The sequence below is a fragment of the Capra hircus genome, chromosome 7 (genome assembly GCF_001704415.2).
Source record: "Capra hircus breed San Clemente chromosome 7, ASM170441v1, whole genome shotgun sequence".
Lineage (NCBI taxonomy): Eukaryota > Metazoa > Chordata > Mammalia > Artiodactyla > Bovidae > Capra > Capra hircus.
The window spans coordinates 99,734,947-99,760,915 of NC_030814.1; the positions used below are offsets into that span (position 1 = coordinate 99,734,947).

Consider the following 25,969-nt stretch of genomic DNA (forward strand, 5'->3'; position numbering starts at 1 on the left):
TGGGAACAGAGAATCAGCAGGAATAAAAAAGGATCCTTTTTGTCCAGACCAAGTACCACAGGGAAATCATGTGTTTACAGGTCACTGTATTAATAACAAGAGGGGAATATACTTAATGTGCAAACAGAGAGAGCTGTTAAATAGCTCCTCTATTGCATCCCCAAGCTTGTACAACCTGGGCATGGAGGAGACAAGCTTTTGCTTTTGGAATCCAAAGTCTGAGTAAAGAACCAACACTTGACCCTCCACGTGCTGTCTTACCTGTAGGCAGAGCTTCGGTCTCCATCAACCATCCAGGAAGGGATTCAGACTTCCACACAAGGACCTTCCTCTCAGTTTCCATGCAGGTGAGTCAAAGTGGCCAAAAGACACTGCAGAAAAGTACCAGATAAAATAAAATTCAAAAATGTTTACATGACGTCACCTGAGAACGAACACAGCCGAACTCAGCTGAACTCAGAGCTTGGCAATCACTGGTGTCATTCCCTTGCTTAAAATATCAATGCAAACCAGAAGGCAAAAAAGAGAAGTAAAATAAATATATAAATAATAAAAAGAGAAGTGTAGACACTGAAATCAGCAAGCAAAACGATAAGAATGAAGGTCCAACTAGAAGAGGGGTGAAAGGCATAAAGTGCTTCCAGTAAAAGTAGAGCAGGTCCAAATATCTTATTAATTAACTGGGGTAAAGAAATTGGGTGTTAGCTATGGAAAGCTATAAAATGAAATGAAGGCATTTCTTTCCAACTTAAAGATGGGTTTTTTTTTTTTCTTACCAACTGACCATTTAGTTTTCTTATTAGGTATAGATGCATTTGAGGGGAATTGTGAATTGATATACATTTTGTGTGGTCAAATCTAGCAATCAGATATGTTTTCTCCATTGCTAGTATATCAAAATCTATGGTGATTAAATTCAAACTCTGTCTCTAACTGTGGATGATTTTTTTCCCCCGCAGTAATGTCCTGAACCTTGTGTGGCTGTGACACATTGAGGGCTCAATAAAGGTCAGGGTTTCTGTGAACACCCCACAATGCATAGGACAGACCCCCACCACAAATAATATGGTCCAGTATGTCAACTGTGACAACACTGAAGAATCCAGAATTAAAGAATACTTGCATTTTGACTACTTATTGCTATCTTCAATTTTTTCCCTAAAATGTTAACACTTCACATATCTGTCAGAAAAACCAGAGCATACTCCTGGGCTACTAAAAAGTTCTCAGCCCTAATTCAACAGATATTTTTTTTCCCACAGGAGAATGATATGAGAGAGGTTCCATGTTGCTTTCCTAAATCATATCTTGAATTAGAGCAAAACTTCATATATTTGATCACCATTTTGATTTACCTACTATTATCATATAGCCATATTATATGCCCATTATCTACAGTAAACAGACTTTCAAATAATTTTTATAAATGCTTGTATTTCAGTTGGCTTTTGGAGCATATTTAGGGCCACAAATTTAAAATAATTTCAGCTATATATGTCTATTTTCTTACCTCTGAGTTCCTTGCCTTATTTAAGATGGTTAACTCACTCATAATTTCATACAGAGATTTCAAGCTGTCCACTCATAATGTGTTTGTTACTTTTACACTGAGGTCATAATCTCTCTGATTTTTTGTAAGATGTTTTAAGGAGGAACAACTTCATATTTTTGTAAGATAGACCTTTAAGTCAGTTTTTATCAACAATTCCATCTTTCCAAATAAAGTGAAATACAACCTTGCCATATGTTAAACATCCAAATATAATGAGACCTATTCCTGATTCATTCAACAGTAATAACTGAGTATGTGTTACCTGCTAGAGAATTTTATGAACATAATACATTATATTATTTTATCTTTAGGCTATTGTTAATGTAATTAATCCATGTTGATGTCATAAATTATTGCTATTATATCTTTTATTCAGTTAGCTTTCAAAACTTCATTTAATTCTATTTATTACACTTGTTTCAGTGTTCTATTTAGCCTGGTTTCATACACCTTGTCATATTTTTACTTCCTAACTTTTCATAATTTTTGTACAAGCGAACATCTATTCACATAATTTGTTAAAATACAAAGTCAGCAAAACAGGTGAAGTCTCTTCTTGTTTGGATCTTGCACTATATTAGGAAGACAGAGTACAGTGAAAGAAATGTGTGTAGAATACAGTGTCCTCAGATGACTGATATGAGGGACATTACTCAGTGATAAGCATGGAATTCTCACAATGCAAGTAGGTCTTATGAGTATGGACCTCACGGATAATTGATGTTTGGACAAAAATCAGAACTAAGACTAGAGTGAGCCCATAGGATCTATCAGAAAAATGATCAAAACCCAAGAATAACAAAGAGATGATGCCACATATGAAAAAGCACTAAAGAGGCTGTTTTTTTGTCTATTATTGAACCGTATATAAACAGTTATTCAAACAGATATGAAACAGGCACAGCTTGATATTAAAAATGGTCTAAATTCAATTCATATTCATTGTCCTTTTGTACTTCCTTTTGTGAAGTGCTGTCTTAGTCCTTTAATTCATTTTTGGGCAATTCAATCTGAAAATGTTTCATATCATAAAGATACCACTGCTTTATCATTTGGATAAATTTATATTTGATGTTTTAATTATTTTCCCAGGCATCAAGGCAATAGAACAGTACATGAAATATCACCAGAATCAAAGATGCTTTTCTTTACCAGTCTCTCAGGAACCATTTGAGCTTATTAAGTCTTTATTTCCTCTTATGTCCATTTGATTTTTCTCTCCCTCTCACATCCCTCTCTGTATCTAGATGTATACATATATCTTAAAATCCAGTTTTCAAGAAAATATATAGATATATACATACATATATATATCCTTTTCTGTGACACAGTGGTAAAAAATCAGAATGCCATTGTAGGAGATATAAGAGACTTGGGTTCGATCCCTGGGTCAGGAAGATCCCCTGGGGAAGGGAATGGGAATCTACTCCAGTATTCCTGCCTAGGAAATCCCACGGACAGAGGAGCTTGGCGGGCTACAGTCCATGAGGTGGCAATGAGTCAGCCAGGACTGAGCATGCATGCACAATGCATATATACACGATGAACAAATTTTAATGTGTCTTTAATACAAGGCCAGACCCAAGCTGAGTCCCAAGTTTATTGATTCCAGGGAAATTTACAAACTGGAATTTTTGGATACCATTTTACATAATCAAATCTGATCAACTTGAGTTGTATCAAACTTTAACTTAATCAGGGTAGTTAAGGGGGAGGGGTGAAAAGGATTTAGGAGTAACATAGCTTAGGAAGTGAGAGGGTAACAGACAGGAAGGCCAGGGTTCACCAAATGGAGGAAATAGGCTGCAAGTGTCAGACATGTTTTTCTCTCTCCCTTAGGCGGCAGGAGGAAACAAACTACAAGTTTCAGGTTTTTTGTTTTTGTTTTTGTTTTTTTTTTCTTTTAGAATTCTGTGTTGCTGTGAAGATACCTGGTTCCACCTGAACTTAACTTTTCTCAAGCCTTTAGTTAACCAATGTGTTTTTCTCATGGAAATGTTTTTCATAAGCTTTGTTGATGAAACTATGTATTTGCATTGGAATTTGCCTTTCTTCAAAATGGTTCCACCTCAGACTAACTTTTTTTCTTTTCTCAAACCTTGGGCTGATAATAGCTCAACAAACCAGTATTCATATCATTTATTTTATGGCTGGGGAATGACACACTTCTTGCCATCCTATCTCAAAAATGCATATTGTGGGAGAGGGCCCTGGTGAAACTCTGTCAACCTTGAGGTGTCTCTCTTACCTGATTAATAGCTTTCTAACAGACATAAGACATCCGACTAAAGACTAGCAGAGGGGCACTCTTTCTGCCCCCTTCTGATGTCTATGTCAGAAGCTTTCTCTCTTTTATACTTTAATAAAACTTTATTACACAAAAGCTTTGAGCGATCAAGCCTAGTCACTGGCCCTGGATTGAATTCTTCTCCTCCAGAGGTGAAGAATCCCAGCGTCTTTCACTGCTCAGCAACAGACTTTAAGTAGCCAGTGTCTACTGTGTGTATGTGTGTTCTTGCCATGTATCATGTGAACAGTACTCACAGTAGGGATAATCAACTACTACTACTAAGTCGCTTCAGTCGTGTCCGACTCTGTGCGATCCCATAGATGGCAGCCCACCAAGCTCCCCCATCCCTGGGATTCTCCAGGCAAGAACACTGGAGTGGGTTGCCATTTCCTTCTCCAATGCATGAAAGTAATAAGCTCACATATTTCAAGGTGACTCATATACAGAAGCCAGAACTCAATCAACAGAAGGGATTCATTTAAACATACAGGACACCTTTGTAACAATTTCAAAATGTGCTAGAGGAACATAACATAGTGCGGATGAGGGTCTCCTTGTGACTTGAAGTTTCAGCAGCATCCTGACACCGCCTCTCCTCACACTTCATCTTGTGCACTAACCTCCCCAAATTGCCTTCCTTTTTTAAAAAACTTGAACATGTTAAACAAGCACCTTCCCCAGGGCTTTTACACCAGGGCTGTTGCAACAATTTTTCACCTTGCCAGGCACACATTTCTCCTCCTGGTAAGTTCAGTGTTCTTGCTCTCTCTTCCTTGAGGTCTCTATTCAAATGTAATCTTATTTGCATGTCTTACCTGAAGAGTCATGAGAAATAGTATCCCCTCTCTATTCTTTACCTTATAACTCTTTTCAAATTTCTTCATAGAAGGAGACATTGTATGAAAAGCAATATATATTAACACAAATGTAGCCAAATTTCATATATATATATATATATATATATATATATATATATATATATATATATAGCTTATGTTTTCTTTGTGTCTAGATTCTTACAGCTTTTGTAGAACCCCATACTCATCACCTGGCCAGCACCTGAAACACTGTCATTATTCAACTTCTATTACCCAAATGAATTGAAAAATTTCTCATTAAATTTTTGGAATATATGATAGCCTGCAAGAAAAAAAAAAAATCTACACATGAGACAACCTTGTGAGTTTGAGCTGACATAGGGAATTCCATAAAGGGGAAAATCCATTAGAAATATACTGAAAAAAAAAAAGGAAAAAAAAAAGAAAAAAAAAAAGAAACATACTGAACTTAGGCAAAAAATATTAAATGTACTTAAGTAAAATATAAACAATAGTTTTTCAACAATGTGAGCAATGTCTGTTTTTGTAAAAATAGACATGTTATTTTCTCCTTTCCAGTAGTCATCTCCACCACATGAGACCAATAAACCTGACAAATGTTTCAGAATTTCTTCTTCTGGGACTTTCAGAGGAATCAGAACTGCAGCCCCTTATATATGCGTTTTTCCTCTTCATGTACCTGATTACTGTATTTGGAAACCTGCTCATCATCTTGGTTGTCAGCTTGGACTCCCACCTCCACACCCCCATGTACTTCTTCCTCTCCAACCTGTCTTTTGTAGACATCTGCTTCACCTCCACCATCATCCCAAAGATGCTGTGGAACATTCAGACTCAGAGCCTAGTTATAACCTATGAAGGCTGCATCACCCAGATGTATTTTTTCACACTGTTTGTAGTTTTGGATGACTTCCTCCTGACTGTGATGGCCTATGACCGGTTTGTGGCCATCTGTCACCCCCTGCGCTACACAGTCATCATGAATGCCTGGCTCTGTGCACTGCTGGTTCTGGTGTCCTGGATCATCGGTATCTTGGATTCCTTCTTACAAACCTTAATGGTGTCAAGGCTGTCCTTCTGTAGAGTGGTGATAATCCCTCACTATTTCTGTGAACTCAAAGAGTTGGTTCAAGTTGCCTGCTCTGAGACCCTTCTTAATGACACCATGCTATATTTTTCAGCTGTCTTGCTGGGAGGTTCACCCTTAGCTGGTATTGTTTACTCTTACTCTAGGATAGTTTCCTGCATATGTGGAATTTCCTCATCTCAGGGGAAGTATAAGGCATTTTCCACCTGTGCATCTCACCTCTCAGTGGTCTCTTTATTTTATTGTACATGCTTAGGAGTGTATATTTATCCTGCTAATGCCCATAGCTCACACTCAAGTGCAACGGCCTCAGTGATGTACACTGTGGTCACACCCATGCTGAACCCCTTCATCTATAGTCTGAGGAACAAAGACATAAAGAAGGCTCTGAAAGCATTCTTTAGGACTGCAGCTATAAAAAGAATCCAATTGTTCTGAGCTGAAGGAGGCAGCATGATTGAAAGTTTTAAAGACTGACTGAACCAGTGAATATGCTTATAACTTTTATGGTTTCTTTTTGAAAAATTACTGGTTTGAATCTTACGTTTTCAGAGAGTAGGGAAAACCTTCCTCTCAAACTAATTATGACAATACTTTGGCAAAATTAAAGGTTATAAACAAAACAATTATATTTTCTCTCTATCTGACTCCTCCAAAAACTGGAAATTCTTAGGTTTCCAGTAAGTTTACTAAATGAGTTAGGAAGGTTATCTCATGGTTACAAAAATCTCAAGAAATTTTTGAGGCCTTAAAAAGGGACGAATTCACCTAGATTTGTTAGGCAAAATCTGTGATAAGCCTTTGGTGTTAGTTTCCCAGCCCTGTTTTGTTTTAAAAGTTCAATCTGAGACTCTAGAAATGTTTCAGCAAAATAAAAAGTCTATAATCAATTATGGTTATATAAATCATCAGACCAAAATTAGTGAGAACAGATCTATTTTGCAAACAAAACTGGCCTTAATTTGGTTATATGTGATAAAAATGAAGGTAACTTTAGGGAGAAAAAATATTTCAAAAAATGTTAAATCCCAGTTTGTTAATGGAAGTCTGCATCTAGTAAGACTCTGACCTAATGCTTTTGTCAAAATATAAAAGAAAACCTGAAGCTTGAAATAAACATGTAGTTCTGTACTATGAGTCAGAGGCTACATCATAGTCTGCTGACACCCCTCACCCCTTCCAGGCTCATTCCCTGGCTGTTGGAGCTGGACTCTGGCAGTTGGCCCTGAGAAAATTTACTTAAAAAAAAAAATTATAGTCATATTCAGGTCATTGTGATATTATTAGATGGGATTCCCCTCATCAGGCCAATTAATAATGTCTACTCTGACTCTGGCCATAAATTTGAGCTTTTTTCTATAACTCAAGCTCAATCAGAGCAACAAGAAAAGTTTCAACAAAGGAGGAAAAATCTCCAACAATTATGGGATGGATTTATGTAGATAACACCAGGCTATGGTAATTTAGGCTTAAAGTCTCCTCTGTGTTGGAAACAATTAAATCATACTAAGGACGATCAATCTAGCAACACTAGAAAACTGGGCTATGTACCTTATAGGCAGTGCTAATATTACAGCCATGAAATTAAAAGATGCTTACTCCTGGGAAGAAAAGTTATGACCAACCTAGATAGTATATTCAAAAGCAGAGACATTACTGAGCCAACTAAGGTCCTTCTAGTCAAGGCTATGGTCATGTATGGATGTGAGAGTTGGACTGTGAAGAAGGCTGAGTGCTGAAGAATTGATGCTTTTGAACTGTGGTGTTGAAGACTCTTGAGAGTCCCTTGGACTGCAAGGAGATCCAACCAGTCAATTCTGAAGGAGATCAGCCCTGGGGTTTCTTTGGAAGGAATGATGCTAAAGCTGAAACTCCAGTACTTTGGCCACCTCATGCAAAGAGTTGACTCATTGGAAAAGACTCTGATGCTGGGAGGGATTGGGGGCAGGAGGAGAAGGGGATGACAGAGGATGAGATGGCTGGATGGCATCACGGACTCGATGGACGTGAGTCTAAGTGAACTCCAGGAGTTGGTGATGGACAGGGAGGCCTGGAGTGCTGCGATTCATGGGGTCGCAAAGAGTCGGACACTACTGAACGACTGAACTGAACTGAACTGAATATATATTTTCTGTGGAAGATAAAGATTCTACAGAGCAGACTAAGTCAGATGACCTGAGGTATACTGGGCTACATCTAATGGAAGCTCTTAAGTCTTACTTGTGACTTTACTAATACTGCTGGCTATGTTATTTGTATTTCACCTGTTTTATAAAATTGCTGTTTCTTACACTGTCAAATGTGTGTCTGAGGCCTCTAATAGAATAATATATAGTCCCATATGAGATCGATGATGCTAACGGTGTAACTCAAGATATGGGAAGAAGCAACAGGAGGGAATATTTTCCTGGACCAAGAGGCTAGTAAGACAGGTGGTCCAGAGAATTCTGGATGTTTTATGGCCTAGTCCAGTAACAGCACATTGAGTGGCCTGTCAGAAAATCTTTGCCAAACCTGAGAATGGACATTCTCAGCACCATAGGATAAAATGGTCATGAGATGCTCCCCTCAAAATCATGGTCAAGTTTATGAACAAAAAGGGGCTCTGCCAACTGACACTTGCCATCTGCATCTACAAAGATCAAATCATGGCCACTGCAACTGCTGCTTTCAATGCCCCTGAAAGGAGTTCAGGGTGAAAATCAGGAATGAGGCACTCTGTGCTCTTGGAAAAACTGGCAGAACAGGCCTTCAGACAGTTAGATCTTTTCAGGAGAAGATTTTATGAGGCCCAATTCTTACATCTTCTCATACCTAGAGAAACTGACTTCATTTATGGTGAAATCTGCTTTCGCTATTAAGGAAAAGTTTACAATTAAAAAGTCAAAATAGAGTAGCTATGGTTCAGATATCCTGGGAAATAACTAGGTGATGCTATGGGTGTACTTTCAGATTAGACCTTGTATTGCTAAATACTTGAGTTTTCTGAGTCGTGTCAGGCTTGGATGACACCATTCTCAAAATAATGTCTGCTGGAAGCTAGTAACAGCAACCTTACTTTTTATAAAAGTAGGCAACTGGCTACCTGGCTACAAGTCTCCCTGAAGTGCCAGGTCCAGACTGGGTTTCAGGCCTATTCTTTTATTTTTTTTTAAGTTTTTATATTTTTATTTTATTTTTTATTTTTATTTTTATTTTTAGATTTTTATTTTCAGGCCTATTCTTTTAAAAGAAATGAGATTTGAGGAGAGAATCAAAGATGGCAGAGGAATAGGACGGGAAGACCACTTTCTCCCTCACAAATTCCTCAAAAGAACATTTCAACACAGAGCAAACTCCACAAAACAACTTCTGTAGGCTGGCAGAGGACATCAGGCAACCAGAAAAGCAGACCATTGTCTTCAAAAACAGGTAGGAAAAAATATAAAAGATGAAAAAGGAGACAAAGGAGGTGGAGAGGGAGCTCCGTCCTGGGAAGAGAAGCCCGTCCCGGGAAGGGAAGCCCGTCCCGGGAAGGGAATTTTAAGAAGAGAGGTTTCCAAACACTAGGAAACACTCTCCCTGCCGAGTCTGTGGCGAGCCTTGGAAACACAGAGGGCAACATAACAGGAAGGAAAAAATAAATAATTAATTAAAACCAATAGATTACAAGCCCAACAGTAACTCCCCCAGTGGAAAAGCAACACAGACACCTGCATCTGCCACAAGCAAGTGAGGGCAGGGCAGGGAAGCGCGGGAGGTGCGGGCTGCAGTGCTTTGTAAGAATCGGGCAGGAATGCCCCATGAGCAACCAGAACGATCTAACTTGGGCTAGCAAACCAGACTGTGGGATAGCTACCTCACGAAAAGCTCGAACATAAGACACCGCCAGGACCGAGCACAGAACAAAGGACGGAACGGAAAAAGCCGGCTACAGACCATCCCCCACTGGGGACAGGCAGCCAGAGCCGTAAGGACTGGAAAGGGGCAATTGCAGACCCGGAGAGACTTTACTTACCTAACTGCAAGCAGGCTTCTTTGCTAAGACTTCTGGGGGTGCTGGACAGTCACCATCTGCCTCACAAGGGGCGCCAGTGGTCCACCCAGAAAGCTGAGCAGCAGAGGCAGAAAAGGCGACAAGTCCCAGCGATCGTGCTTGCCAAACTCCTGAGCTACTCGGACCTGGGAAGGGCACAAAGCGCAGTCCCAGCCGAATCTGTGCCTCTGAGGGCTGCCTGAGCACCGAACCTGAGCGGCTTAGACTGGGGAAGTGCACGCAGCCTAGGGCCGGCCCCAGACGGTTCCCGGGTGAGCATCGTAGAGCCAGAGAGGTTTGTGCGCCGCAAGAAGGGACAGGTCCAGCAGGGCTGAGATACTGTGTGCACACGGCAGTGCTCTTTGTTTGCAGCATCCCCCCTCCCCACAGCACGACTGAACTAGTGAGCCTAGAAAACCAGCAAACAGAAGAAGTGAAACAGAGGGAACCGCCTTGGAAGTGACCCCACACTGCCCACAACATCAGAGAAGGGCCAGAAATATTTTTACTATTTTTAAAATCATTCCTTTTTTTTTCTTTTTCTTTTTTTTTCTAACTTTTTAAAAAATTGTTAAGTCTTTTATTTCTCCTCTAATTTTTATTTCTATAACCTACTATTACTATTTAAAAAAAAGACTTTTTTTTTTTTTTTTTTAAGGCAAACACCATATATAGTCTATGGGTGGTTGTTGGTGTGTGGTTTTTTTTTATTTTAATAATTCTTGTTTTCTTTTTTTTGTTTGTTTGTTTTTCTCTTTTTTTTTTCTTCCTTTTTCCTTTTGCTTCTTTCCTTTAATATTGTATTTTGAAAATCCAACCTCTACTCTAGATTTTTAATCTTTGCTCTTTGGTTTTTGTTGTCAATTTTGTACATTTAAAAACCCAAACTCCACTACCCAATTTTACCTGAGAGTGAGATTTCTGGCTTGACCACTGTCTCCCCCTTTGGACTCTCTTTTTTCTCCACCAGGTGGCCTCTGTCTCTTTCCTCCCCCATCTCTTCTCTATCCAACTCTGTGAAATCTCTGTGTGTTCCAGACGGTGGAGAACACCTAAGGAACTGGTTACTGACAGGATTTGTCTCTCTCCTTCTCATTCCTCTCTCTTATCCTCCTGGCCACCTCTGTCTACTTCCTCCCTCTCCTCTTCCCTGTATACCTCCATAAATACCTCTGAGCGGTCCAGACTATAGAGCGCACATAAGGAAGTGACCACTGGCTAGCTTGCTCTCTCCTCTTTTGATCTCACCGCATCTCATTCCAGTCACCTCTAACTACCCCCACCCTCTTCTCTTCTCCTTGTAACTCAGTGAACCTCTCTGAGTGTCCCTCAATGTGGAGAAACTTTTCATCTTTAACCTAGATGTTTTATCATTGGTGCTGTATAGATGGAGAAGTCTAGAGGCTACTGTAAAAATAAAACTGAAAACCAGAAGCAAGAGGCTTAAGTCCAAAGCCTGAAAACATTAGAGAACTCTTGAATTCAGGGAACATTAAGCAATAGGAGCTCATCCAATGCCTCCATACCTACACTGAAACCAAGCTCCACCCAAGGGCCAACAAGTTCCAGAGAAAGGCATACCACGCAAATTCTCCAGCAACACAGGAACACTCCCCTGAGCTTCAAAATACAGGCAGCTCAAAGTTATTCCAAAACATTTGATGTCTCATAACCCATTACTGGTCACTCCACTGCACTCCAGAGAGAAGAAACCCAGCTCCACCCACCAGAACTCCAACACAAGCCTTCCTAACCAGGAAACCTTGACAAGCTACTGATAGAACCCCACCCAAAGTGAGGAAGCTCCATAATAAAGAGAACTGCACAAATTACCAGAATATTAAAAGGCCACTCCAAACACAGCAATATAACCAAGATGAAGAGACAGAGGAATACTCAGCAGGTGAAGGAACAGGAGAGTTGCCCACCAAACCAAACAAAAGAGGAAGAAGTAGGGAATCCACCTGAGAAAGAATTCCGAATATTAATAGTGAAAATGATCGAAAATCTTGAAATCAAAATGGAATCACAGATTAATAGCCTAGAGACAAGGATTGAGAAGATGCAAGAAAGCTTTAACAAGGACCTAGAAGAAATAAAAAAGAGTCAAAATATAATGAATAACGCAATAAATGAGATCAGACACACTCTGGAGGCAACAAATAGTAGAATAACGGAGGCAGAAGATAGGATTAGTGAAATAGAAGATAGAATGGTAGAAATAAATGAATCAGAGAGGAAAAGAGAAAAACGAATTAAAAGAAATGAGGACATTCTTAGAGACCTCCAGGACAATATGAAACGCTCCAACATTCGAATTATAGGAGTCCCAGAAGAAGAAGACAAAAAGAAAGACCATGAGAAAATCCTTGAGGAGATAATAGTTGAAAACTTCCCCAAAATGGGGAAGGAAATAATCACCCAAGTCCAAGAAACACAGAGAGTTCCAAATAGGATAAACCCAAAGCAAAACACCCCAAGACACATATTAATCAAATTAACAAAGATCAAACACAAAGAACCAATATTAAAAGCAGCAAGGGAAAAACAACAAATAACACACAAGGGGATTCCCATAAGGATAACAGCTGATCTTTCAATAGAAACTCTTCAGGCCAGGAGGGAATGGCAAAACATACTTAAAGTGATGAAAGAAAATAACCTACAGCCCAGATTACTGTACCCAGCAAGGATCTCATTCGAATATGAAGGAGAAATCAAAAGCTTTACAGACAAGCAAAAGCTGAGAGAATTCAGCACCACCAAACCAGCTCTCCAACAAATGCTAAAGGATATTCTCTAGACAGGAAACACAAAAAGGGTGTATAAACCCAAACCCAAAACAATAAAGTAAATGGTAACGGGATCATACTTATCAATAATTACCTTAAACGTAAATGGTTTGAACGCCCCAACCGAAAGACAAAGACTGGCCAAATGGATACAAAAACAAGACCCGTCTGTATGCTGCTTACAAGAGACCCACCTCAAAACAAGGGACACATACAGACTGAAAATGAAGGGCTGGAAAAAGATATACCACGCAAATAGAGACCAAAAGAAAGCAGGAATGGCAATACTCATATCCGATAAAATAGACTTTAAAACAAAGGCTGTGAAAAGAGACAAAGAAGGCCACTACATAATGATCCAAGGATCAATCCAAGAAGAAGATATAACAATTATAAATATATATGCACCCAATATAGGAGCACCACAATATGTAAGAAAAATCCTAACAAGTATGAAAGGGGAAATCAACAATAACACAATAATAGTGGGAGACTTTAATACCCCACTCACACCTATGGACAGATCAACTAAACAGAAAATTAACAAAGAAACGCAAACTTTAAATGATACATTAGATCAGTTAGACCTAATTGATATCTATAGGACATTTCACCCCAAAACAATGAATTTCACCTTTTTTTCAAGTGCTCATGGAACCTTCTCCAGGATAGATCACATCCTGGGCCATAAATCTAAACTTGATAAATTCAAAAAAATCGAAATCATTCCGAGCATCTTTTCTGACCATAATGCATTAAGATTAGATCTCAATTACAGGAGAAAAACTATTAAAAATTCCAACATATGGAGGTTGAACAACACACTTCTGAATAACCAACAAATCACAGAAGAAATAAAAAAAGAAATCAAAATATGCATAGAAATGAATGAAAATGAAAACACAACAACCCCAAACCTGTGGGACACTATAAAAGCAGTGCTAAGAGGAAAGTTCATAGCAATACAGGCATACCTCAAGAAACAAGAAAAAAGTCAAATAAATAATCTAACTCTACACCTAAAGCAACTAGAAAAGGAAGAATTGGAGAACCACAGAGTTAGTAGAAGGAAAGAAATCTTAAAAATTAGGGCAGAAATAAATGCAAAAGAAACAAAAGAGACCATAGCAAAAATCAACAAAGCCAAAAGCTGGTTCTTTGAAAGGATAAATAAAATTGACAAACCATTAGCCAGACTCATTAAGAAGCAAAGAGAGAAAAATCAAATCAATAAAATTAGAAATGAAAATGGAGAGATCACAACAGACAACACAGAAATACAAAGGATCATAAGAGACTACTATCAGCAATTATATGCCAATAAAATGGACAACGTGGAAGAAATGGACAAATTCTTAGAAAAGTACAATTTTCCAAAACTGAACCAGGAAGAAATAGAAAATCTTAACAGACCCATCACAAGCACGGAAATTGAAACTGTAATCAGAAATCTTCCAGCAAACAAAAGCCCAGGTCCAGATGGCTTCACAGCTGAATTCTACCAAAAATTTCGAGAAGAGCTAACACCTATCCTACTCAAACTCTTTCAGAAAATTGCAGAGGAAGGGAAACTTCCAAACTCATTCTATGAGGCCACCACCACCCTAATACCAAAACCTGACAAAGATGCCACAAAACAAGAAAACTACAGGCCAATATCACTGATGAACATAGATGCAAAAATCCTCAACAAAATTCTAGCAATCAGAATCCAACAACACATTAAAAAGATCATACACCATGACCAAGTGGGCTTTATCCCAGGGATGCAAGGATTCTTCAATATCTGCAAATCAATCAATGTAATTCACCACATTAACAAATTGAAAAATAAAAGCCATATGATTATCTCAACAGATGCAGAGAAGGCCTTTGACAAAATTCAACATCCATTTATGATAAAAACTCTCCAGAAAGCAGGAATAGAAGGAACATACCTCAACATAATAAAAGCTATATATGACAAACCCACAGCAAACATTATCCTCAATGGTGAAAAATTGAAAGCATTTCCCCTAAAGTCAGGAACAAGACAAGGGTGCCCACTTTCACCACTACTATTCAACATAGTTCTGGCAGTTTTGGCCACAGCAATCAGAGCAGAAAAAGAAATGAAAAGAATCCAAATTGGAAAAGAAGAAGTAAAACTTTCACTGTTCGCAGATGACATGATCCTCTACATAGAAAACCCTAAAGACTCCACCAGAAAATTACTAGACCTCATCAATGAATATAGTAAAGTTGCAGGATATAAAGTCAACACACAGAAATCCCTTGCATTCCTATACACTAATAATGAGAAAGTAGAAAAAGAAATTAAGGAAACAATTCCATTCACCATTGCAACAAAAAGAATAAAATACTTAGGAATATATCTACCTAAAGAAACTAAAGACCTATATATAGAAAACTATAAAACAATGATGAAAGAAATCAAAGAGGACACTAGTAGATGGAGAAATATACCATGTTTATGGATCGGAAGAATCAATATAGTGAAAATGAGTATACTACCCAAAGCAATTTACAAATTCAATGCAATCCCTATCAAGCTACCAGCCATATTTTTCACAGAACTAGAACAAATAATTTCAAGATTTGTATGGAAATACAAAAAACCTTGAATAGCCAAAGTAATCTTGAGAAAGAAGAATGGAACTGGAGGATCAACTTGCCTGACTTCAGGCTCTACTACAAAGCCACAGTCATCAAGACAGTATGGTACTGGAACAAAGACAGAAATATAGATCAATGGAACAAAATAGAAAGCCCAGAGATAAATCCACACACATATGAACACCTTATCTTCGACAAAGGAGGCAAGAATATACAATGGAGTAAAGACAATCTCCTGAACAAGTGGTGCTGTGAAAACTGGTCAACCACTTGTAAAAGAATGAAACTAGATCACTTTCTAACACCGCACACAAAAATAAACTCAAAATGGATTAAAAAGATCTAAATGTAAGACCAGAAACTATAAAACTCCTAGAGGAGAAAGTAGGCAAAACACTCTCCGACATAAATCACAGCAGTATCTTCTATGATCCACCTCCCACAATTCTGGAAATAAAAGCAAAAATAAACAAATGGGATCTAATTAATATTAAAAGCTTCTGCACAACAAAGGAAAATATAAGCAAGGTGAAAAGACAGCCTTCTGAATGGGAGAAAATAATAGCAAATGAAGCAACTGACAAACAACTAATCTCAAAAATATACAAGCAACTTATGCAGCTCAATTCCAGAAAAATAAATGACCCAATCAAAAAATGGGCCAAATAACTAAATAGACATGTCTCCAAAGAAGACATATGGATGGCTAACAAACACATGAAAAGATGCTCAACATCACTCATTATTAGAGAAATGCAAATCAAAACCACAATGAGGTACCACTTCACACCAGTCAGAATGCCTGCGATCCAAAAATCTGCAAGCAATAAATGCTGGAGAGGGTGTGGAGAAAAGGGAACCCTCTTACACTGTTGGTGGGAATGCAAACTAGTACAGCCACTATGGAGAACAGTGTGGAGATTCCTTAAAAAATTGCAAATAGAACTACCTTATGACTCAGCAATCCCACTACTGGGCATACACACCAAGGAAACCAGAATTGAAAGAGACACATGTACCCCAGTGTTCATCACAGCACTGTTTATAATAGCCAGGATATGGAAACAACCTAGATGTCCATCAGCAGATGAATGGATAAGAAAGCTGTGGTACATGTACACAATGGAGTATTACTCAGCCATTAAAAAGAATTCATTTGAATCAGTTCTGATGAGATGGATGAAACTGGAGCCGATTATACAGAGTGAAGTAAGCCAGAAAGAAAAACACCAATACAGTATACTAACACATATATATGGAATTTACTAAGATGGCAATGACGACCCTGTATGCAGGACAGCAAAGGAGACACAGATGTGTATAATGGACTTTTGGACTCAGAGGGACAGGGAGAGGTGGGATAATTTGGGAGAATGGCATTGTAATAGGTATACTATCATGTAAGAATTGAATCGCCAGTCTATGTCTGACGCAGGATACAGCATGCTTGGGGCTGGTGCACGGTGATGACCCAGAGAGATGCTATGGGGAGGGAGGTAGGAGGGGGGTTTCATGTTTGGGAAGGCATGTACACCCGTGGTGGATTCATGTCAATGTATGGCAAAACCAATACAGTATTGTAAAGTAAAATAAAGTAAAAATAAAAATTAAAAAATAAATAAATAAAAGTAGAGGGACACAGAAAAATAAAATAAAATCAAATCAAGATGATGTCTAAAAAAAAAAGAAAAAAGAAAAAGAAATGAGATTTATTTTGTCTACTAAATTCCAGTTATCACTCCTCCAACTACTTCTTACTGGGTCTGTTATACCAAAATGGCAAACCAAGGGATGGAGATTTTAATCATACAAGACTCAGATCTAGAACTTGGAACTCAGAAATACTTCCAATTTAGTGTCTACATTCCAAGCTGCAGCAGTCCTATGCTCCATTTTGACAGGAAGTTATCACAGTCATAGCTGCTTAGTTCCCTAAATTAAAACTGAGCAGGACTCTGTGGGGCTCTGGAGTAGAAATCTGTTCTGTGTTCTCCATTTCTTGTCTGTAGGATATAGGCTTCATTCAGCCTACTTGACCTTCCCTGAGTTCCAAAGTGTGGATTCAAACAATTGCTTATCAGGGAAGGGAGGGGATACAGAAACAGGAGAAACAGTCAAAGGTTGGTACAGCCTCCAGACAGAGTCCTGGTTCCTACTCAAAGAAATATGCATAACAATGTCTTTGAGCCCCCACCCAGGTGGAGGATGGTAACTTCAGACTGAGCACAAGATTCCTGGAGCTCAGCTCTGTTGTCTCACCACCAACCAATCAAAAAGGGTCACAAACCCTGCAACTCTCACCCCAAATGTTGCCTTCTGTTTCTGGGGACCAGAGACGACCATCCTGTTAGGTCTCCTGTTTGGCCTCTGTCTATTTCGTCCCTGAGAGGGGCCAACAGTTTCAAACTAAATTGCTGTTATTATAAGGGTGATAGCTGGTTTCAGGCAAAAAAATACCTTGACTTAGATCTGGTAGAGAGAGACTTCTGCTCTGCTAGGCAGGCATACGCCCATGCACAGCAGGAAGAAGTTACAGAAGAAAGAGACCTCTGCCCCAATTCCCAAGAAGTATCTTGAGTATGAAGTCTCTCAGGGGGGAGTTTGTTAGGGGAAGCACACTGATTGAAACTGCCCACCCTGGCCAGGCACCATAGTAACCATTTGCATGAGTTGTTTTATGACAGGAGATCCTGATAAGGAATAGGGAACTAATAAGCCACCATCAACAGAAGAGTTAGGGAAAGGTTGAAAGGAGACACCGTGTGTCCATCCACTTCCCAGAATCCCTTTTGCTAGCATTCATCTTGGCTGAGTGATGTGTGCGCCACCAGGAAAGACTGAATTAGATTGGCCAAAGACCACCTGGAAACTAATCCCATCACCATAAAACCTGAAACTGGGAGCCACGCATCAGAGCAGTTCTCCTGGGTTCCCTTACCCTACTGCTCTCCACTCGGGTGCCCTTTCCCAATAAAATCTCTTGCTTTGTCAGCACATGTGTCTCCTTGGACAATTCGTTTCCAAGTGTTAGACAAGAGCCCAGTTTTGGGCCCTGGAAGGGGTCCACCTTCCTGCAACAATTTCCTTTAGGATGGACTGGTTGGATTTCCTTGCAGTCCAAGGGACTCTTAGAGTTTTCTCCAGCACCATAATTCAAAAGCATCTATTCTTTCATGCTCAGTCTTCTTTATTATGGTCCAACTGTCATATCTGTACATAACTACTTCAAAAACCATAGCTTTGGCTATATGGACCTTTGTGGGCAAAGTGATGTCTCTTCTTTCTAATACACTGTCTAGGTTTGTCATAGCTTTTCTTCCAAGGAGCAACTGTCTTTTAATTTCGTGTCTCCAGTCAATATCCACAATAATTTTGGAGTCCAAGAAAATAAAATATGTCACTGTTTCTACTTTTCCCACATTATTAGCCATGAAGTTGAGAGGGTAACAGGTAGGAAAGCTAGGTGCCCCCAAGTGGAGGAAATAAATGGCAAGTGGCAGATTTTTGTCCCCTTCTCTATACAAAATTAAAAGGAGGTTTCTTTTAAATTCTTTGTTGTTATGATAACACCTGGTTCCCCCTAAACTTAACTTTTCTCAAACCAAGAGCTAACCAATGCTTTTTTCTTATGGAAATGTTTTTCTTAAGCTATGTTAATGAACTATGTATTTGCCTTGGAATCTGCCTTTCTTCTAAAAGGTTCAACCTAAGACTCAAACCTTGAACAGAAAATGGCCCAACAAACCAGTATGTCTTACTCATGGAAATGTTCTCTTAAGCTATGCTAATGAAGCTATGTATTTGTTTGGAAATCTGCCTTTCTTTAAGATTCATGTCAATTGTTTTATAGTGGGGATGATTCAATTTGTGCCAATGTTATCTCAAAATGCATGCTATTGGAGATGGGCCTGGTGCAGCTCTTTCAGTTTTGAGGTGATTCTTTATTTGATTAGCAACTTGCTAACAGATATATAACTCCTTGCTTAAAAAAATAGCAAGAGGGGCACTCTTTCTGCCCCCTTCTGATATCTATGTCAGAAGCTTCCTCTGTCTCTTTTATACTTTAATAAAACTTTGTTACACAAAAGCTTTGAGTGATCAAGCCTTGTCTCTGGCCCCTGATCGAAATCCTCTCCTCTGGAGGTCATGAGTCCTTGTGTAGCTCATGGCTCATAGCCAAACCTTTTAAAGTGATGGGACTGGATGCCATGATCTTAGTTTTTTGAATGTTGAGTTTTAAGCCAACTTTTTCATTCTTCTCTTTCATCCTAATCAAGAAGTTCTCTAGTTCCTCTTCACTTTCTGCCATTAGAGTGGTATCATCTGCATATCTGAGGTTGTTGATATTTTCCCCTGTAATCTTTATTCCAGCTTGGAATTCATCCTGCCCAGCATTTCACGTAATGTATTCTGCATATAAATAAGCAGGGTGACAATATACAGCCTTAAAGTACTCCTGTCTCAATTTTGAATCAGTCAGTTGTTTCATGTAATATTCTCATTGTTGCTTCTTGATCTGCATATAGGTTTCTTGGGAGACAGGAATGGTGGTCTGGTTTTCTCATCTCTGAGAATTTCTCAGTTTGTTGTGATCCACACAGTCAAAGGCTTTATCATAGTCAATGAAGCAGAAGAAGATATTTTTCTAGAATTCCTTTGCTTTTTCTATGATTCAGCAGTTGTTGGCAACCTGATCTCTGATTCGTCTGCCTTTTCAAAATTCAGCCTTTACCTTTCCCGGGTTCAGGATCAGTTAAAAATTTGAGGTTTTACTCTCATTGTCCAGTAGGTGATGATATAGCACTTACAAATTTCTTCTGCCTGAACTGCCTCTGTTTATTGTTCTGCTCTTCCCACCTTCCATCGCCTCTATCGGAGGTGTCATCCTGAGACTTAGTTATTGCTTCTTGTCTCTCTGGGATTATTGGCACCTTGCTGCTGACAGGGTGCCTGGTATTCTGGGTGGGTAGATTTTCTGATGCACCTGGGACCTCCTGGGACACAGGCTATGATGCCATAAAGGTAGAGTGATGGTAGGTGGTGGAGCTGGGGTTATAAGGGTGCTATGGCATGTTCCTGGTGGCTCAGATGGTAAAGAATGCATCTGCAATGCAGGAGACCCAGGTTTGATCCCTAGGTAGGGAAGATCCCCCGGAGAAGGAAATGGCTACTTACTCCAGTATTCTTGCCTGGAGAATTCCATGGAAAGAGGAGCCTGGTGGCTATGGTCCATCAGGTCACAAACAGTCAAACAGACTGAAGTGACTTAGAATGCACACACATGACATGTTCAGTGTGGTAAGATTCAACAACCATGGTCGCTGAAGGTGTGGAAATAGGAGGAAGAGTCATGGAACCCTAGGTGACTAGGGGGACAGGATCCCACGCCTCATGGCCACCTGTACTCACACCTAATTAGAGATGATGTAGGAGGCTCCCTACAGTGCATGAAACCCATGAACAAAATACTGAAATTAATTTCTTTATGGTAAAATATAAATGGTAGCATTTCAACAATGCAGTAATGCCAATTTATATGAAAATTAGTCATGTTATTTTCCCTTTTTCTCATAGTCACCACCACCACATGGCACCAAGGAACCTAACAGCAGTTTCTTAATTTCTTTTTATGGGATTTTCAGAGGAATCAGAACTGCAGACCCTCTTACTTATTGTTTTTCTCTCCATGCACCTGATCAGTGTGTTTGGAAACGTACTCATTATCATTGTTGTCCAGTCAGACCCCCACCTCCACATCCCCGTGTGCTTCTTCCTCTCCAAACTGTCCTTTGTAGACATCTGTTTCACCTCCACCACCATGCCAAAGATGCTGTGGAGCATCCAGACATGGAGCAAAGTTACTTTTTGCTGGACTGGATACCTTTCTCCCAACACTGATGGCTTTTAATCAATATGCGGCCACCTGTCACCCCCTGCACTACAAGTCATCATGACCGCCCGGCTCTATAGACTGCTGGTGCTGGTGTCCTGAGTCATCAGTGTCCTGCATTCCTTGTTAGAAAACTTAATGGTATTGTGACTGACCTTCTGTAACGTCTTAGAAATCTCACACTTTTTCTGTGAACTCAGTCAGATGATCCAACTTGCCAGTTCTGCCACCTTTATCAATAACGTGGTGATGTAATCTGTAGCTCTGTTTCTGGCTGATGGTTCCTTCATGTGTATCATTTACTCTTACTCTAAGGAAGTTTCCTTCGTACACAGAATCTCATCAGCTCAGGGGAAGAATAAAGCATTTTTTACCTGTGGATCTCATCTTTCAGTTGTCTTATTTTATTGTACAGGCTTAAGATATATCTTAGCTCTGCTGCTACTCACAGCTCAAACTCAAGTGCAACAGCCTCAGTGATGTACATTGTGGTCACACTTATGCTGAACCTCTTCATCTACAGTCTGAGAAATAGAAACCTAAACATGTTCTTTGGAAAGGTAAGTATAAAGGGTCCAGTTGTCCTAGGGCTTAAGGAGTACCTGTGATAGCAGAGCTCAAATTCTTAGCCAAATGTTGCCAATGTTTTGTCAGACTGTGAAGATAGAACGTACCTCTTCTATTTTTCTTGGAATTTATATTTTGATTTTGACCTCTTTATGTAATTTAGATAACTCACTCCTAAGTTTTGTTATATCTATGAGTGCCAAGTTTTGTTTTGTTTTGTTTTGTTTTTCCCTTTCTAATTTCCCTTTGTGTGTTGATCACACAGTCGTGTCTGACTCTGAGGCTCCCGGGACTGTAGCCCACCATGCTCCTCTGTTCATGGGATTCTCCCAGCAAGAACACTGGAGTCAGTTGCTATTTCCTTCTCCAGGGGATCTTCCCAACACAGGGATCAAACCTCCATTGTCAGACAGACTTTTTACCACAGGGAAAGCCAACCTGAGGAAGTATACTACAAGTTTTTCTGCCTTGTTATGTAATTACTATAAAGGGAATGCCCAAACATTCTGTTTCTTTACTTCTGAAGGCCATGCAGAAAAGGGATGCTATGAGAAAAGAAATGAAAACTGTAAAAATACTTGTATAGTCCAAAGAATACATTGAACGGTAAGGGGTGTATGTATATGTGTGCATTATCTGTATATATTTTATTTTAAAAAGCACACTCATGTACAAACATGTACATACACACAGACCCATATGTATTACCATTTATTACATTGAGAATAACCTTTAGAGAAAATGGAGAGTAATAAAATGAAAATAATGAATATCTTTATTAAAATGGAATTTAAGTAATGTAGAAATCTAGATAATAACATTTGAAATAGAATATAAGACCTTATCTTTGATGTGAATTACTTTTCCTATTATGTAACCAGTGTGTGCACACAGGCTTAGTCATGTCCTACTCTTTGTGACCTCAAATACTGTAGCCTGCCATGCTTCTCTGTCCTTGGAATTCTCAGGCAAGAGTACTGGAATGGGTTGCCATTTTCTCTTCTAGGGGATCTTTCCAACCCAGAGATTGAACCCAAGTCTCCTGTGTCTTCTGCATTGGCAGGTGGATTCTTTACTGCTGTGCCACGTGAAGCCCATCAATGAACCAGTAAATAAGACAAATATTTCAAACTGCTTCCAATTCTCTTCTTCAATGGGGTTGAAGTGGGGTTCCACTATAAAATACCTTTGTCCAGGGGAAACTAAGGAACTGAATTGAGCAGTCTTTCAGTAACACATTACTACACTAATGGTTTTAAAAATTAAAGCTCTAGAGATCACATGTGGATATTCCTTGCATTGGATTGACAGAAGATATCTGGGAGAGCTGAGACTCATCTGGACATGCCGGGGAAGAAGGCATTATCTTCCTGGATCACTGTCTAGGGGCACATTCATGCCTTGTCTTATGGTCCTTCCATTTTCAAAGCCAGCATCATAGCATCTTCAAATCTATCTCTGACACCACCTTTCCCTCTCTTTTCCACATATAGAAAACCATTGCCATTACTCATACCAATGAGCATAATTCAAGTTAATCTTCTCATCATAAGGATAATAATTGCTAATTTATTTTATCATTTACCTTTATTTTTCTTTCAGTTCAGTTCAGTTCAGTTCAGTCACTCAGTCATGTCCGACTTGATGTAAGTTAAACCATTCAAAATTTGTGAGAATGGCATTGAAACATGTATAATATCATATAAGAAATGAATCGCCAGTCTAGGTTCAATGCAGCATACAGGATGCTTGGGGCTGGTGCACTGGGATGACTCAGAAGGATGGTATGGGAAGGGAGGTGGGAGGGGGGTTCAGGATTGGGAACATGTGTACATGTGACGGATTCATGTTGATGTATGGCAAAACCAATACAATATTGTAAAGTAAAAAAAAAAAAGAAAGAAAGAAAATTAAAAAAAAATTTAAGCAGAATATTAAATGTCTCTGAGTCTCATTTCTAAAATGAGGACTGGAAGATATGCTATACTATTGATACTTTACAGAATAAGTTTCTCTAAATTTAAACAGACAATCCATAGAATGTGCTAAGATGGGTTAAAATATTTTATAGTGAGGGGATAAATGATAACTATTTACTTCAGATATAAGTATGGAATTCTTAATGGTTTAAACTGAGCTTCCCAGGTGGTGCAATGGTGAAGAATCTGCCTGTTAATGCAGCAGACACAAGAGACATGAATTTGATCCCTGGGTTGGGAAGATCACCTAGAGTAGGGAATGGCAACCCTCTCCAATATTCTTGCCTGGAAAATTCCATGGTCAGAGAAGCCCAGTGAGCTACAGTTCGTGGGTTCTCAAAGAACACACACACTGAGCGACTGAGCACACACACACACACACACACACACACACACACACACACGTGAGAAACCAAAGAGGGCACTGCCCAATGTTTTGCATTAGAGAAACAAAGCAGTCCCTCATATAAAGAAGTGAATAAAATTTTGATAAGAATATTATGGACTGTGTCCTTACAAAATGTCAATGTACTGACCAGCAAAGAGAAGGATTCAAGACAGTTGCCTCAGTCTCACTTGTTGGAGAAAACTCGAAGTTGGGGTTGGGATAAGATGCTGGGAGTTTGGACTCTGGCAGGATTAGAGATAATGGAGAAGGATTAATAAAAACTGAATTTGCCTGGATTATAATTTGGTCTCCTGGGAACAGAGAATGACTAGGAAAAACAACAACAACAACAACAAAACAAGTTTTTGTCCAGACCAAGTCCCACAAGGAATTCATGTGCCTGTAGGTCATTTATCAAGAGGGAAATGTACCTAATGAGACATGTAGAGAGTTGTAAATGCCTCCTTTGCGGCATCCCTGAGCTTGTACAGCCTGGGCATGGAGTAGACTAACTGTTGCATTTGGAGTCCTAAGTCTGAGTAAAGAACCAGTGCTTGACCCCTCCTTCCTGCTGTTTCATCTGAAGACAGAGCTTCAGTCTCCATCATCATCCACCCAGAAGGGATTCAGACTTCCATAAGGAGCCCTCTGTTCATAGTCCCATGCAGGTGAGTCTGAGACCTCAAAAGATACTGCTAAAAATGTTAAGATAAAATGAAATCCAAAGAATTTACATTAGAAACAACTCGTCTTAACTCAGAGCAGAGACCACTATGGCTGTTTGCTTGGTTGATTGAAATATCGCTATATTTTATGATGCTAGAAAGAAAAGTGGACATTGAATTCAATAACAATGTTCAGTGGAATGGAATGGAAGCCCAAAGAGAAGAGGGATGAGAGGCATAAAGTGTTTCTAGTAAAAGTAGAACTTATGCCCAATATTTTATTAACTAATTGGGGTGAAAGATATTGTGCATGTGTGCTTTCTAAGTTGGTTCAGTTTTGTTCAACTCTTTATAGTCCTATGGATTGCAGACCACCAGGCTCCTTAGTCCATGGGATTTTCCAGGCAAGAATATTGGAGTGGGTTGCCGTTTCCTCCTCCAAGGGATCTTCCTGACCCAGGGATCGAATCTGCATCCCTCACATTTCCTGCATTGGCAGGGAGGTTCTTTACTACTAGTGCCACCTGGGAATTCCTAAAGATATTGGGTATTAGCTTTGGAGTGATGTAGAATGAATTGAAGGCATTCTTTTACAACTTTTACGGTGGGATTTTTTTTTTTCTCACCAACTGGTTATTTGCCATTTAGTTATTTTATTAGGTACAGATGTATCTGAGAGGAATTGTGAGTCTATATAAATTTTGTGTGGTCAAATCTAGCAATCATTTATATTATGTTTTCTGCATTTCTAGTATATCAATACTAAAAAAATATAAAAAAGTGAAGTTCAAATTCTGGCTCTAACTGTGGATGACTTTGTCCCCCAGGGTACATCTAACAATGTCCAGAGTCTGTTATGACTGTGACATATTGAGGGCTCGATAAATGTCAGGGATGCTGTAAACATTCCACAATGCACAGGACAGACCCTCACCTCAAATAACAATCTGGTCCAGAATGTCAATTGTGCCAACTCTGGGGAACTCTGAATTAAAGAACACCTGTATTTTGAATATTTATTGCTATCTTCATTTTTTCCCTTAAAATGTTGTAACACTTTACATTTTCTGCCAGACAAGTCAGAGAGGACTCCTAGTTCAGAAGCACCTGACAAATATATTTTCCACAGGAGAATGATATGAAAGAGATTCTGTGTTGCTTTCTCAAGTCATATACTGGATTAGAGCAAAACTTTGAGTATGTGGTCACAGTTTTGATTTCTGTTATTATTATATACCCATATATTGCATGTCACTTTTTCTATAGTAAATAGACTTTCAAATACTTTT

General features: G+C 39.1%; 1 protein-coding gene and 1 pseudogene across 1 annotated transcript; both read left to right on the top strand.

Moving 5' to 3' along the window:
• On the top strand, positions 5,256-6,206 carry LOC102188031 (olfactory receptor-like protein OLF4). The gene has a single exon (XM_018051692.1). The coding sequence runs from the start codon at positions 5,256-5,258 to the stop codon at positions 6,204-6,206; it is 951 nt and encodes a 316-aa protein (XP_017907181.1).
• On the top strand, positions 20,878-21,689 carry LOC102188303 (annotated as a pseudogene).